The 16,309-nt window shown below is 35.7% G+C and overlaps 1 protein-coding gene across 2 annotated transcripts in view; it reads right to left on the bottom strand.

The window, feature by feature from the left end:
- The window catches only part of LOC149966761 (mannan-binding lectin serine protease 1-like), a 60,253-nt gene extending 44,580 nt beyond the window's left edge, over window positions 1-15,673 (bottom strand). For both annotated transcript variants that reach the window (XM_090154224.1, XM_090154234.1), the window contains exons 1-4: window positions 15,551-15,673; window positions 13,632-13,684; window positions 10,946-11,120; window positions 9,482-9,660 (exon numbers count right to left, since the gene is read on the bottom strand). In XM_090154224.1, the coding sequence (XP_090010350.1) occupies window positions 9,482-9,660; window positions 10,946-11,120; window positions 13,632-13,684; window positions 15,551-15,618 (475 nt within the window). In that variant the 5' untranslated portion in view covers window positions 15,619-15,673. The remainder of the gene's footprint in view (window positions 1-9,481; window positions 9,661-10,945; window positions 11,121-13,631; window positions 13,685-15,550) is intronic.
- Between the last annotated feature and the right edge of the window lie 636 nt (window positions 15,674-16,309).

The raw sequence follows: 16,309 nt of genomic DNA, 5'->3' as shown, positions 1-16,309 counted from the left end.
CCACCGGAGACCTATCATCATAGTGCCCTACGCCAGCGTCCACCTAGCCCGGACAGATGACAAATCCAGCATGGGTAGTAGTACCCTACTACTGATGGTCGCACCTTTGACGCAAGCCACTCAACCCAGCAGAAGGTGCATCAATGGGTGGACCAATTCCCACTTCGCACACAGCAGTGAGATTAAGAATGGATGCTGTAGCAACTCCAGCCGACACCCTACCTACACAGGTAAGGAGTCAAACCCTTTGGAGAGAGCTCCTAAAGGGAAACGACGGGCACACAGCAGTCCAAGTAAGCCGGCACAGCCGGCACCGGAGATCTCGGTGTTGTTCCAAAAGACCAGGAAACAGGACCGCCGTGCCAGCATATGGAGGCCCGCCGCCCCACAGCAGGCTACCCAATCCGTCGAGGCGGCCAGTTGGCACGGCCCCTCTCCGTTAGCCTGAGCCGAAGCTCAGTATGCAGCCCAAACCTGACCGAAGTCGGAGGTGGAGAGAGGACCATTTGATCGAAGCTAACATCTCCCAGTGCGCCACCGCCCTTATGGGTTACAAGAGCCGGACCCCGACTTCCCGGTTAATCCACCAGTTATTGCACACTCCGACCCATTTAGGGCCCTCTTGCGCGGCAAAGCAAAGGGCAGCAAAATGTCCTACCCGTGAGCAATTGTAACATTATTCATTTCGTGCAGGACAGAATGGTCGCGGATGTTGAGCTCCGCCACAATTGCCGGAAAAATTATCCGCTGCACGAAGAATTCCAGAATCGTGAGACGGCGATTGGAAACGTCGGTGACTGTTATTTAGACCAGGCTAGTTGGCGGACTGCGAACGATGAGAAAATCGAGAAAGTGGCGCTGATCGCGGATGTTCTGATCGATAACGGCCTTTCTGGCCTCGAGGCCGAAAATCCACTCTGCCTCGGCGGATAAGAAATTAACAGAGTGACTAGAGTTCAATTCTGGAGGTCGTGCGTAAGAATAGCGGCACGCGTACGTGAAGCTTCCTTGGCTTGGGCTTGACATACGGCTTGCTCCAAAGTTTGGTCCTTCTGAGCCAATAGTTTTTGTCGCAAATCATTATCGGTAGTGCCACTGACTATCTGCATACATATCATCGATGATGAGAGGTCACCAAATTCGCACTGTTTGGCTTTAGTTTTTAACTCAGTTATAAAATCAACAAAAGGCTGATGTGTGCGTTGGTGCGTGTGCAGAAACTGGTAGCGGAAAGCAAATAAATTCACTGTATATACGCTCCAAAGTAAATTGTTCGTCGTTCCGTTGTCCCACCTCGCCAATCGTGTGTAAAAATGATGCGATCTGGCGTGGCTGGGTTTCTATAGCCAAGTTGGACGCTGTGGCATAAATTTTATAAGCCGCCTCATATCGGGCCCAAGACGCTGCAGGATTTTCCTTTCCGGGTTCAAAAGGGGCAGGACCGCTTAAAACTCGGGCGATCCTGGCTGAATTGCGCCGTAAAATTGAACACTCACTACTTGACTGGCGATGCCGGGTGAGCAGGGGGGGGGAGAAGGGGAGGTTGAGAGGCGGGAAATGAAACCTACTTCTGTCGCGCCCTCTACCCGAAATACCCTAAACTATAAACATAAACAATCAATAATATATTATAAATATCAATATACAACAACAGGAAGGGTTCATGTAGCCAGTTTGGTAAGTCATTTGTTTACCGTTAAAATCCAATTCGTTTCAAACTTAGCGGGCCTTGATAGTCCTATGGTAAGACTATGATTTTCAAAAGTTAGAAGAAACCACCTATGGACTGTGAGAAGGATGATAAAATACGCGAAAAAGTAGATTAGTCCATAATTAAAAGGGATAATATAGCTAAATCCTAAACAAATTTGAAGAAATTAAAAAACTTACTTACTTTAGCTATATTATCAAAAATAAATAATATATTCATACAAAAAGTGTCGCTCTTCCCGTGTGCTGTAGCTTTCCCTGTGGTTTGTATGAAATTTCTTAAGCAGACGACAAATCTTTCAACGGCCGGAATTTTCAGCCAATAGCAATCATTGAATGATTACGTCAAAAAAATAGTACAACAGCAGATAAAATTTAACAAAATGTTAGCCAACTTCGGTGAACGATAAGTTAAAAAAAATAATTTTCACTCAGTTACCACGGTTATAGCGGTTTTTTTTAGTAAGTTTAATGATATTAACTTATTTTGAGTACTTTAAAGCGCTTAGAATTTATTATTACGAAAGTATTCATTCTTGGTGGTAACGGTGAATTAAAGCCTTTGTAGGTAATGCCTCCTAGAAAAAAAGTTACAGAATCTTTAGTTTTGGCAAAAACTAATTCCACCCAATGCAATTTCTACCTGAAAGAAACATCCAGAAAATCAGTACAAACTACTGTGTTACGCACATGTACTGCCATTTGTCAGACCGAGTGTCATGGTCACAATGTTTCAGTACAGACTGAAACAAATGATGCAAGTGACAGGTTGAAAAAATTGGTCAGAGAAAATTCAACTCAGTGTGATTTCTTATTGAAACTAACTCATTCTCGTGAAACACAAACTAGTATATCTAAAATTCATACTGTGTGCACTCTATTTGAACCACCACAAAACCAAAACAAACTTTCAAAACGGAAAATAGATAAGGAACCATTAACAAACCCTGAAGTTAAGAAGCCGAAGCTCTCTCTACAGGCCAAAGTGGACTCTTCTTTAAATTCTGTGGAGAAATATATTAGTAGTTTGAAGAGAGGTATGTGTATATATATTACATACATTTAATCCATGTTACATATCAAATTGAGTAACGTAATACTGTAGCCACTTGAAATTGTTTTCTTACATGTATTATCAGACGACTTGCACCTCTCCGTAAGAAAGGGTAAAAATGGAGCTGAACAGCTACAAGTCATTAGAGAAAAGGACTTAACACTCGTTTCTACTTATTATGATTTTCCAACTAGAATATTATTTTCATCAAATGGTCTACTAACCATTTTAACTCTGTTCAAACCTTTGCATCAAATAAGCTATGTTATGGAAATCAAGAAGTAGATGTACTTATCATAAATGAAGTATTATCAAAATTGTCAGGGAATCACGTTTTTTGTCCAGGACTTGTAAATGTATGTTATAACCTTTTTTATCTTTTTTTTTCCTACAAAATTATAAAATATGTATTTTTTAGGACAACTGCAAAACATTTAAATCAAAAAACCTTGAAGTAATAGCTAGTCCTTTTGAAAGATTACAGTCTTCAGAATGTACTGTTTGGTTCATTCCGCCATCTAATGTAAAGCGAGATGAAATTAAAAATGGCATTTATCAATGTGGTAAATGCCGATATCTCCAACGGTAATGTATAAAACCATTTTAATCAGTGTTGTTGATTTTTTATATTTTTTTTTGGTTTCTTTAAAAAAATGAAAACATCGATTTATTTGATTTGAATCGGATTTTTTTATTTTAATATTTTTGGTTTTTGTCACTTTTTAAAAGCAATATATAAGCTTATTGATATCAGTTATTTTTGTATCAATAGTAGATCGATCATTTAAAAATATATATATTTAGGAAGAGTACATAATTAAAAAAAAAACATGAGGAAGAGTCTAATATCATTGTGAGAGATAATAGTCTAATAGAATGATAAATATATTCTAAAATATAATAATTCAATGGTAAACATGGACTAACCAAACGTAAGGACGATTCCCCGAGTAAATTCTGCGGCTAACGATTGTTAATGTGCACTCTGGCACTGCGAACCGTCCTTACGTTTGGTTAGTCCATGTGGTAAATCTATCATTTATGGAACTTTATTACCTTTTAAACAATCTTTTATAAGAACTGATTAAAAAAATCATTCAAATTGCTGAGTTAAATCGTTTGATTTAAGTCGCTGGATTAAATCATTTGATTTAAATCAAACAATCCTGATTTTAATAAGTTGAGCAGGCGTATCCAACTTTATACTAGCGCCTATTTAACAGATTATTTTTATTTATCCAGGTACATTCTTGATCGTAAGAAGAAAGAAGTAACTCCAAGAACCAAGCGCAGAAGGCAATCATATTTGTCTACATGTAGAATAAGTGTTTTAACACCACGATCTAAAACAAAAAGATTTCTTGATAGTAGACAGTACCGATGCAATCTTCGTAAAAAAATTAAGATTTTAGAAAAGAAGCTAGATGAAACCAGCGTTGAACTCTGTCCCGAACAAAATAAGCAAATGAGGTCCATTTTGAGTGAAATTAACTGCAAAGGTCAAGAGGATTTAAAAAAGATTTTTGATGAAGCTAAGGGGAGAAATAAAATGTTAGGGTTAGCTCTTCAGAAAGCATGGGAAAGAGACTTGGCAAAAAATGATTTTTTAAAAGACCGGGATAACTGTGAAAAGGGGTCTAAAGGAAATAGGTGGAGCCCGCTAACTTACCGAATAGCACTGAGTGTGTATTCTAGGTCACCTGCTGCTTATGAAGCCCTTGCATCTTTTGATGTGTTGAAATTACCCAGTGTTTACTCTGTGCAGGATAAAATCAGACAAATACCTAGTCAGCAAGGCATTGACTATAAATTTTTGCAATCGGAATCTGTTAGATTTGACAAGCATAATTATCCAGGAAAAATCAGACCTCCAAAAGAAGGCGTTCTAATATTTGACGAAGTGAAAGTTATCGGAAAACTAACTTGGAACTCTCGCAATAATGAATATATTGGCTGTGCTCTTGATCCAAATGAATATATTACAATGGAAGATAAATAAAGAAAATACCATGAAAGAAACACTAGCGGCTGAATATGTTTTGCAGTTTCTTTGGAGGTGTGCTTCAGCTAGGTTTGACGTAATTGGCCCTTATTTTATGATGGCCTTTCCTGCCCCTCATTCATTTATCACCAATACAGTTTTAAATTGTATTGCTGCTTTCCACATGGTTGGGTTTGAAACCACAGCCCTTGTGTGTGATGGTGGGAGTGCGAACGTGGCATCTTTAAGGCACAGTTTAGGAATTCTGAAAGCTCAAATGCATACAATTAAAGATGATGGTTCCATAAATTACAAGATAATGCCTCGATTTAGAAATCCTCATTTGGAAGACCAATGGATTTATTGGATAATTTGCCCAAACCACCAGTTGAAGAATATGGTAAATGCTGCTCATAGTTCTCAAAAGGAAGGTACAAAAGATTTCATTTGTGGAGACATTCATTTTGGATGGCAGCAAGCTATAGATATGAAAGCCAGGGAAGATGACCGAAGGGATTGTAATGAACTTGCTCAAGTGAAGGGCCTCTGTCAAGCTTATATTGACAGAGACGCTTGGTCTAAACTTAACGTGACCCCCGCAAAAATAATGCAAAAACTTCCCGTCCTTGGTGAGCTATATAATTATGCTAATCCAAAATATGAAAAACCACCCAATGATAAAGAAAAAGTAATGGCTTTCTATAACTACCTCCATGCTTGCCACCAAATCTTTGAAAAGGGTTTATTAAGCCATGAAGGAATTTCATGTACAAATCCTGGTCCAATCAAATCAATGCTTAAGGGACTTAAATATTTTGAGGACTGGGCAACAGAGCGAATAAAAAAAGGAGAATGTTTAACAAACAAATCTCAAAAACATTTTATAGCCTGGCAAACGTGGGAGTCGCTACGAATTTGCATATACGGTTTTATTGGTTTTGCGGAAGATTTTACTCAAAGACATCCGAATAAATGTATTTATCCAGTAAGAATCAATGGATCCGCAGTTGAAACTATCTTTAGCCAACTGAAATATATATCAGGAGGTAAGCTTACAAGTGTAAATTATAGACCAGCCAGAAGAGCATTGTTAATTAAGGGTTGCACAAATACCAAACAAAATGCTGAAGCTTCTTATAGAAAAGTAGGCTTAGACATTTTAAATGAATAAATTTTTATATCTCACTGAATTATCATGAATTCACAATACTTTGTAGCTTTGGATTAATTAGGAACAGTTTGGGTTTTAATCATAGTGTGTTATTGCATTTGTTATTCATAAATAACCTTTCTGCGAACTAATCGTCCGGAACTAGTTTTCTTTGGGGTCCCTGATCCAATGGACATCGGGCTATTGGATCTTTGGGTATTTAAATTACAAGGTAAAAGATCCTCCTTGGATTTTTTGTTTAACTTGTTTTTCTTAGGCTTTGGCTTGCTTTTCTGATTTGGTTTATTCTTGAGCAATTTGTTACCCTTTTTTTTTGCTAGTTTTGTTTTGGAGGCCCCCTTAATACTGTAGAGAAAACAACGGAGGTTCATACCACCTCTTTCTCGTTTTCCTTGTCTCTCATTGCGCCTCTGAATCTGGGCTCTGACTAAATCCCCCAACTTTGCATGCCCTATTTTTCTTTGCCATTCAAGCCTCATAGCTTCTAAATCTTCGAGCGAATGATTGTAGTCCTGAACTGCTTTGATGGTCTTCACAGCATCGTGGAAAATGGTCTTCAAAGTTTGATCTTCAAAAATATAACTCATTGATTTCTCTGGAATTTAAAAAATATATTTTTATCAATCCTTTTTTACATTGTAATGCTATGATTAGGGATTTACTCACTTAGCGCTTGTCCTGGATCGTTGCTTTTAGAACACTTTCTAAACATATCAACTACCAGAAAGCTCACTCTTTTGATGAAAGGCATTAACGAGACATGAGGCAGTAGCATACCACCCTTGTTCAGCATCCTTATGACAGCTGGTAAGTCATCTACAAACTGCTCTATATTTCTTAATGACAAAGAAATTTTAAACAAAGAATGGGCACGGTCTCTCTGTTTTTGAGATAGGGGTTTTTCCCTTTCATTATTTTTTTGTGTACTTCCATTTTTGCTTTGCTGGCAGCCCACACTTCACCCAAGCAGCCTCCACCAAGCCTATTAAGAGAATATAATACATCTGTCTCCACATGCCTAATTTTCGAAGACTTCGAATGTTGAACTTTTGTAAAAGAAGCTGTCTGAGATTGCTGATGTGGTTTTGAGATAGAGCCCAGTTCTTTATTTCTTTTGATTTCAGCACTTATTTCCCTGAAGCGTATCCCTATCCAATGTAAAATATTGCACCCCTCTACTTGGCCATATTCATTTGTTATCATGATCCCATAACCCTTAAATGTGTAGTCGTGGATAAAATTGGTAAAGGCATATAAAAATGAAGAATATCCTCCACGAATGTCTTTGAACTTTTTTAATAAATTTAGATATTCATTATGAAAATCTCTAAGTATGAAATCCAATCTTCCACCATATATAGTTCTTCCAAAATTCTTCTCCTTTCCCCAGTTGTATCTACTGGTGGGTTAAGTAAAGGACATTCTAAATTACCTAATATATCTTCTGCTGATATTGGTGAACCATTTTGTAAATTCATAAGATCCAAACTGTCTGAATCATCTTCTTCAAACATTTCAGTAATTATTATTATTAATTAGAAGTAGAAAGACAACACTACGAGTCCACGACCACTGTGTTTACAAACTCCACGTGCTATTTGAAAACGTGGTAATTCCAATTTCATTATCACATGACGTCACGTAAGATATCCAATCAGAAGTAGCCTATATTAACTATTCAACATTCTTTTATAAAAAAAACCGTAATAACAAATAGATAATAAAAATCAAAGAATGACATTTTTTTAAATAATTCTAGTCATATCAGGTATGAACCATTATTATTATATTAATAATTTAATGGAACTTTGTTTCGATGCGCAATGACACTACTTCTTATGATCTTAGGAAATTCGGCTCTTAGATAGGCGGGCGTAGCACCATGATATTTGCCTACGCCGAAAATTTTGTCCGCTTCGAAAATTTCATGTAGTGGCCCGGGCTTCGAGAGCGACACTTTTTGTATGAATATATGATTTATTTTTGATATTATCCCTTTTAATTATGGACTAATCTACTTTTTCGCGTATTTTATCATCCTTCTCACAGTCCATAGGTGGTTTCTTCTAACTTAACTTATCGTATATACTATTCTCCACCACACTCCCCCCTTTTCGGCTTTCCGTTGCTATATGCAACGCGTTTTTAAATTTTTAATGTTTAGGCTTAGTTTCTCCTTTAGATTTGACAGTCGCCAGCCAGATTTCCCGCACGGTACTGATGAGTTCCAAATAGAACGAAACCGGCCTACCGTTGGAATTTCTGGCTATTTTATTTATTTTTAATTTAGATTATTACTCGAAGATCTATTTGATCCGAGTTTCGCGTTTTTTGCTCAAAGACCTATTGGTACGAGTTATTAGTAAGTTTTTTTAATTTCTTCAAATTTGTTTAGGATTTAGCTATATTATCCCTTTTAATTATGGACTAATCTACTTTTTCGCGTATTTTATCATCACTGATTTTGAAAATACACGCAAAGTCTTACCTGAGGGCAATAGTCACGCAAGTCGAGATACGTGACTTTTGAAAGAAATTCGACCTAAGAATTTTAAGTATTTCAACCTATTTTTATCAAATGAGCCAATTTATCTTTAGACATATATATACACTCTTAAAAAAGGGTGTTTTAATGGTATATTAAGGGTGTAATATCTGTAAAAAAACACTCTTGAATGTTAATTTAAACGCCCTAAAGCGATTTTTATTGTCCCAAATTAAAAACCTGAAAAGGTGTATAAAGGGTGTTATATTACCCCGTAAATTGAGTGATTTAACACCTGGTAAGGGTGTAGCTCCCTTAAGGCAGTAGTTTAGTACTCTAAAAGGAGTATTTTAACACTTTAAAGGGAGTATTGTAGCACCCTTAAGGCAGTAGTTTAGAACCTTAAAGGGAGTTGTGATAAAACTTTAAAGGGAGTATTATAGAACCCTGAAGGGGGTAGTGTAACACCCTGAAGGGAGTCGTTTGGTACCCTAAAAGGAGTCGTCTTGTACCCTAGAGGGAGTAGATAATAACCCTGAAGGGAATAGTTTTATACCACAAACTGTTAACAAAGGGAATAAAAACGGAGGACATAAGCACCCCAAACAGTGTAAATAAACACCCTAGCAGGAAAACTGCTTTTTAAGGTGTAGAATAACATCCTTTATAAACCTGTTAAGGTGTTAAATATGGACAAGAAAACACCCTTAAAGGTTTGAAAAGAAACCCTTTTTTTAAGAGTGTAGTTTCCTGGTAGCGCTAAAGTTACACTTTTCAATATAGTATGAATATTTCTGTCCGAAACATTACGCCGATAGTTTGTTTTCGTGCAACACTGGCTAAAAGTGTAGCCAATAGTGTCCACTTATTTAAGGTTCGGCGTTCGGATAAAAAATTTCCCGTTCATTTCTTTTTTATCCGTATCCGAAAATTATCCCAATTAAAAACTTATTTGTTGCGAATAATATCCATAAATAATCAGTTAATCGAATTTTTTTATGATCAATTGAAATTTTGTAGGGTAATTTATCCGTTTCCCCGAGCTCTACCCATATTGTAACGTTTAAGAGGTATTTTTACCATTTTGGACGCCCGTAAAATAGTCAATTTCGAATCCTCTTTCTTCGTAGGTAAGATCGGAGGTGAAATGTAGGTGAACTTCCGTTGAATTGGTCTGTAAGACTTCATTGATAAAATTACCACAGAAGCGACGATGGGGCGTCGATTTGACGTGGAAATAAATGTCGAGGAAGTCGTAGCTGAAAAACATTTCAGATAATTTTTGTGTTATTTTTTGCAACTAAATGAACATCGGGAATATTTATGGCTGGGCCCACTAGGCAACGATTTTTAGGGGCCCCTTTTCGGCTATTCGTGGGGTAGGTGCAAAACGTAACACTCTGACATTGTAACCCGGCCACCTGAATTAAAGGCTTTAAAAGTCGATCGATGACTTAGGCCTAAGGTGGTGCCTTGGGTATTAGCCTAGCTGATTATTATTATTATTATTATAAAATTTCGTGTTAGGTCTCGAAGGGGTTGAAAGCGGACCCTAGTGGCCTCAAGGGTTATGAACTCGCCCTTGATCCCAAAGGGCAAGAGGCGAGTTGAGCTCCCTTATCACGCACTTTAGATATAACTTATTAAACTTGACATTCTTAATTATAATGTAAGTTCTTAGTGATGATATTATTTGGTAATGATTAGGATGTAGTAGCTTTTCGACGTAATCTGATATAAACCGATACGCAGTTTACGCTGAAGATTATTTCACAAGGCTAAGGCCATTAGAGGGAAATTTTAAAAATCCGAGCATTTAATAGATGGCGCTACTAATTTGCCGTTAATTTTTTTAAATATCTATAAACTCCGACAAATATAAATTTTTGTAATTTTTTTATGCCGATTTTTTCTTTAGTTGTTCAATTGCAACGTATGTATTCCCACCGAAACGTGTAGGTTGGAGCCATTTAGTAAAATTTAAAGCAATAAAATAGAACATATAAACGCTTGTTTGGATAACTCTTTTGTCATACATATTCAAAACTATGTACAAGGTCCCCAGAGGTCCTATAATTCCTATAAAATCCTATGTTTTCAAAAATGTCCTATAACATCCTATATTTCTACCAAAATCCCTCAAAAGTCCTATAATTTGGATATTTTGCCAGCCACTCAGTTAAATTGCTAGATTTAGCTATAGGATAAATTCCAATTAGTCATTCTAGTCTATAGTTTTGTTATTGATAACATGGTTACCTACTAGTATATTTTTGTGATAAAATGGTTAAATAGTTTTAATTTTTTAAGTGATAATTAAGACTTATTTCTCTAAATATAGATTTTGTTTTTGAATGCATTAAGTTAGTTAATTAAATAGCATATATAAACCTATAAAATCCTATAATTTTGTAAAAATAGTCCTATAAAGTCCTATATTTTTAGAAAAATAATCTTATATGTAACACCAAAGAAAATCGACTGGCAAACATTTGCATAAAGTTCTTGTAAAATAAACAAAGTGTCTTGGCCCAATGAAATTACCCGCAATCTTCTTGGTTTTCCACGTTCAACTCTTTAATCTTCAAAGTAATGTTCGTGTTTGATTTGAGAAACCAGTCGCATTCCAAATCCTTGGGATAGTTATTAGGAAACCCTGGAGTAAGGATTGTTCCAATTGCATGATCAGGAACTGTCACATTATAGCCACACTGACGATCTAAGAAAAGTTTAAAATAATTCATTCTACATTTTGGCATTTTATTGTAGATAATTCTAATTTAATTTTTAGTTGCTCTTAATAACAAGTTGTCAAGCCAAAATATACCTCTCCTCGGAAGAATTGTCCCTAGTGGTATTAATTTCTCGAGATATATCTCCGCGATTTAGAGTATTTGTTAAAAATGTTATCCCAGTTCTATCCCGCCCGGTATAGAATTTTAATTATAATTAAAATAATTGAGACGAAACGACCAATTTTAATTTATTCAGAATATCATAAGTTAAGTAGTTACAGCAGTGAGTTAGACGTACTATAACAATGCACAATTGAATTAAACCCTTTTTAGTACAAGTTTATCAGTTGAATATAATACAAAGCAAATTTTAATGAAAAAATATCTACAGGGGGTATTATAACGACCGTTCGCTTTTTAGTTTCTAATTTTAACGGGATCGGGCCGATTTTAATTAAACGATAGGTTATCGAAATTTTGTTAAAAGAATATTCCCCAAGGCCGCGCGATAAATTTACGAGAATAATTTCCCGTCGCCGTTAAATTGAAAATTTATATGATTCGGGATTGCCAGAACTCTAATGTTGTGGGCGAGTGATTAGGAAATAAAATGGCAACCAGAATTATGCAAAATTATAAATGTTTATTTTTATTCAGAACAGTCTATGGAACGTTCTAGATTTAACTTTCATCAATAACCCAACAATATATATCCCAGAACTGGTACTCAAGTGTCTAAGACTAGATTTGTCTTAGTTCATGGTGATTGAAAAATAAACCAAAACACACTTACACTTAAGTAAATATCATAAATTATACTGAGTAATTTTAACTTAATTCAAACTACCTAACTATAAACTCTGTCTTAATTAACAGCTGAGAGCTGTTCGCTACCAATTACTTCCAATCTACTTAATTAGCCTCACAGGTTGAGTTGATAATTTCAAGGGTATAATTAGGTTATTCCAATACAAAAAATAATAAGAATCAATTTTATCTTACAGCTGACTTGAGTTAGTTCACAATTACTTTAACACTTTCAGTCTTAAACACGTACTGTTCATACACTGAAGTCCATTCACTCACGTTCCAAACGCGAAACACAATTTAACTCTTTTCTTGACCGAAGACCGAACATACTAATTAAAACCGCAAAGTTACCTCATAACTTTTGACCGACACCTGCACCCCGTCCTGTAGTAGTTCGTCTGACAGCCAAGAACTAAGAAAGACTAAATCGTGTAAATTGACCGGAACGGCCTTATATACGTTTATTTTGTGTTTTTTAACCCGCCGAGATTTGACTAAAGTTCGAAAAATTGAAGATGTTATATTTTTTACCCGGTTTGATTGATAATTCTCCACACGGTGGCGCTATATAATTACTTTGAAATAGTTTCCGCGGAAGTTTTGAATAATTATCCTTTTTCTAAGCGTTATTAAAAGGTAAAAAACCCACCTTATCATAATGGTTTCTTTACTTTACATATTCCTAAAGGAAGTCAATGGCTCAGCGGTAAAATATCTGCATTGTGACTATGCGACCCGAGTTCAATTCCTGAACACGGTCAAATAAATTAAAATACTCAGATATTTAATTAAATATAATATTAATATAATTTATAAATATTTAATTAAATATAAGATTAATATAATTTATAAATATTTAATTAAATATAAGATTAATATAATTTATAAATATTTAATTAAATATAAGCTTAATATAATTTATAAATATTTCATTAAATATAAGATTAATATAATTTATAAATATTTAAAATGATGTAGAATAAATTATAGTACCTAACGTTATAACTTTGTAAATGACATTCGCCAAAGCTGTTTTTTAGAAAAACACCGTAACTTAACAAGCGTTGGTTCGATTCCCGGCCGGCGCCAATAATTCGCAAATTGTTACTAAGACGAATACCGTGAAGAATTGGTGGAAACCCTGCCATTGGACGTTGAGAGGTAGCATTACACTCAGCACTCGGTCCGTCCAAAAGTCAGTTAGAAGAAGTTGGAGAGAAAACGCCCATACAAACACAACAGACTCGACATCCACAACCATCATAACACGAACTCAACATGCACAACCATCAAAACACAAACACGACTAACTCAACACTCACAAACGTCATAACATGAACTCAACATTCACAACCTACGCATAAACATTACAAAAACGTAATACACCAAACCGTCACGACGGTGAGCGAAAAAACACCATCCAAACCAAACCGCAAATGTATCCGTTAACGCTCAACGTCACACGGTGGTTTTGCCAACCCTTCGAGAAACTGCGAACGCAGAAATTTCGAGAAATTGCGTACGCAATGATTAACCTTTGGACGAATAATGCGAACGCGTTCGCAGGACAGACGGACAGACACACAGACACACAGACAGACAGACGGACAGACACGGTGATTGTATAACCCCTCCTAGGGGACTTTGTCCCCTCGGAGAGGTAAAAATTTGCGAGTGATACATACTTCGATTTTGGATAGATTTTCCATTGAGTACGATAGAAATAGTTTGTTCATTTCTGCAATGGAAACATATGACAATTTGTAGCGTTGAACAGGCAGATACTTAATCGGAATAGTACTTCCAACATCGCAATTTTAAATTATCTGAAGATATTCAGTTAGTGAGATCAGGTTTGTCTTTTATATTCGCCCATCTAGCAATCTGATCTCAAATTGCATCTGATTTATTATCATAAGTATCTGATCTGAGCTTATGTGCTTATCGCACAAGATTCCATTGGAAGCACTAATTCGGAATACTGTGGAAAACTAAATTAAACTATTTTTATACATATTTGTTTTGATTTTTGTTAAGCGGAAATTATTAACTTACTCAGGGGCAAAGGGGCAAATTGTTTTAATTTTTGAATTTATCAAATTATTAGCTTGCTAGTTGTACATTACCCGTTATACCATAAGCCTATCAACCCTAAGTTTGAAACGCGCATAGCGCCCTTTGTACCACCACTGGACGGGCGAAAAAGAAGAAATCAGGCGATAGTATCGGCACCTGGTAGAGATAAATTGAAGCTTCTTCCTTCCCCCTTTCTCTCTCTACGCACCTCTCTCGTACTAAAGCAGCTGGCGTCATGCATTGCGAGACGCGTTACGTTTCTCTTTTCCGCCACCGGGTGGATTTAGCGCTGTACTTTCGACAGCCGTTAGCTTGAAAAAACACTGCCTTTCGATTCAAACTTAGGGTTGTTAGGCTTATGGTTATACACATTTGGAGAAAATTTTAGAAAGAAAGACGTAACAGACGTTTGATCAGTCTGAATTAGCCTCTTGACAGACATACGATAATTATCGTACAAGTCGACCATTTTGAGCAAATTTTTGGGAGGAAGGATAATATTCGATAATTCAGCTTGACCGTACGCTAATATAGAATATTTTTCGATTTTAAAACTTTAACTATTGATATTGCTATTTGTTTAATTGGAGTTTCCTCGTTAGACCCTACTAAACTTAAATATTATTAAAAGTTTGGAATTCTCATAAATATAACTTCAGCGAAGTTTTACATAAATATAATAATAATAATAATAATAATAATAATAATAATAATAATCAGCTACATGTAGGCTAATTAAGTTTTACTACCACTTTTCAGGGGTAGGATAATTATTTTCTGAAATTTATAATTTTGTGGGTTTGATTAACCTTTCAGAACGTGGCAACGTTGTTCCTCGGGTTAACGGTAATAGTTAATTTAGGGAGCTGTTGGCTCGCGTGGCGAGAATGACCACCTGAATTAATGGCTTTAAAAGTCGCTTGATGACTTAGGCCTAAGGTGGTGCCTCGGGTATTAGCCTAGCTGATTATTATTATTATTTTAAGTTAATTTCTAGCGTTGACCATCAGTTGGTTGTATGGTAACCTTAAGTAAGCTAATTTTATATGTTATATAAATCGTTTGTTGTATTTAATTGGCAAATTGTTTAAATCTACAAAAAATACTAAAACGAAATTATTCCTCACTGAATTTAGGTCCGCTTTATCTTCCTCTTCAACAGCCATTGTTCACTATTAGAACTACACTAAATGACCGGGTAGATGAATAATTTCTCCATATTACCATGTGTAACATAAGCACTTAACATAATCATTTTTAAGACAGAACATAGAGTATTTTAACTAGAAAGGTTAAAAGGATTGAAGGTTAACGGAATCTGGTGATTGCGAGACGCGAGTCAAATTTACCCTGTCAAATCTACCAGTTAGAGAAGTTCTGCTTACTACCAATTCCGTGCCCTATCTTAAAATTCGACTATTATTTGCTAACGTGTTGAATATTGACACTGATTTGTGATAAATACTACTAAGCTCCTTACTACGTATTCCACTTAATTTCCCTTAGAAAAAAGGTTCCGAGTACTTACCCTAAAATTAGGAGAAATACAACAGCTATGGCTGTTAAATCATTCAGTCGCCTCGTCAAGTAGCACATTTTATTGTAAATCCCACAGATTCATTTTGAAAACGGAACTGAAACGAGTCAAATCTAAAACTGTTTGTCTAGTGAAATGATTCCTTAATTCCTTTACTTATTGAGTGGCTTTTAAAGAATTTATCTTTGACTTGATGTAATCTATTTGAAATTTAATACCGTCGCTAGTTCCTCATAAGTTATGCACTATAAGAATTGACTTATCTATTCCAATGCGTCCAAGAATAATAACTAATCAAATCTGCTTCCAAAATGAGTCAAATATTTTTACCTCAGGCAGAAGTTTACGATGAACTATGGTACTATCATTATGTTTTTAACTTTAAAGTGAAACATTTAGACTGTTTCCCAGTAATCGTATCAGTTACAGCGTGAAGGTTACGATAATTTTTATCACATTTATAAGCATAAATATAAACATGTAGTATACATAATTGTAGCACAAAATAATATTTTAGACTTCTATGTAGTTTTGTCTACCGAACCTGTGTTTTCCATATTCTGTCCTACTACACTTAATAATATATAAACAGATAAGAAATCTCCAACTTTACTAAAATACGAGGCTCTAAATCTCGCACCCTGTTAACTTTTTAATTGGCTACTTTAGTTTATCTGCTAAAGTTTTTGCCGGTCGCAAATTTACCGCTTTCTGGAAACTTTCGAAAAACAATTACCGCTCGGGATTTTG

This window comes from Leiobunum rupestre, chromosome 1 (assembly GCF_980474605.1).
Source record: "Leiobunum rupestre chromosome 1, qqLeiRupe1.1.hap1, whole genome shotgun sequence".
Lineage (NCBI taxonomy): Eukaryota > Metazoa > Arthropoda > Arachnida > Opiliones > Sclerosomatidae > Leiobunum > Leiobunum rupestre.
The sequence above is the reverse complement of the archived record's forward strand: the minus strand, read 5'-3'. Positions and strand labels throughout refer to the sequence as shown.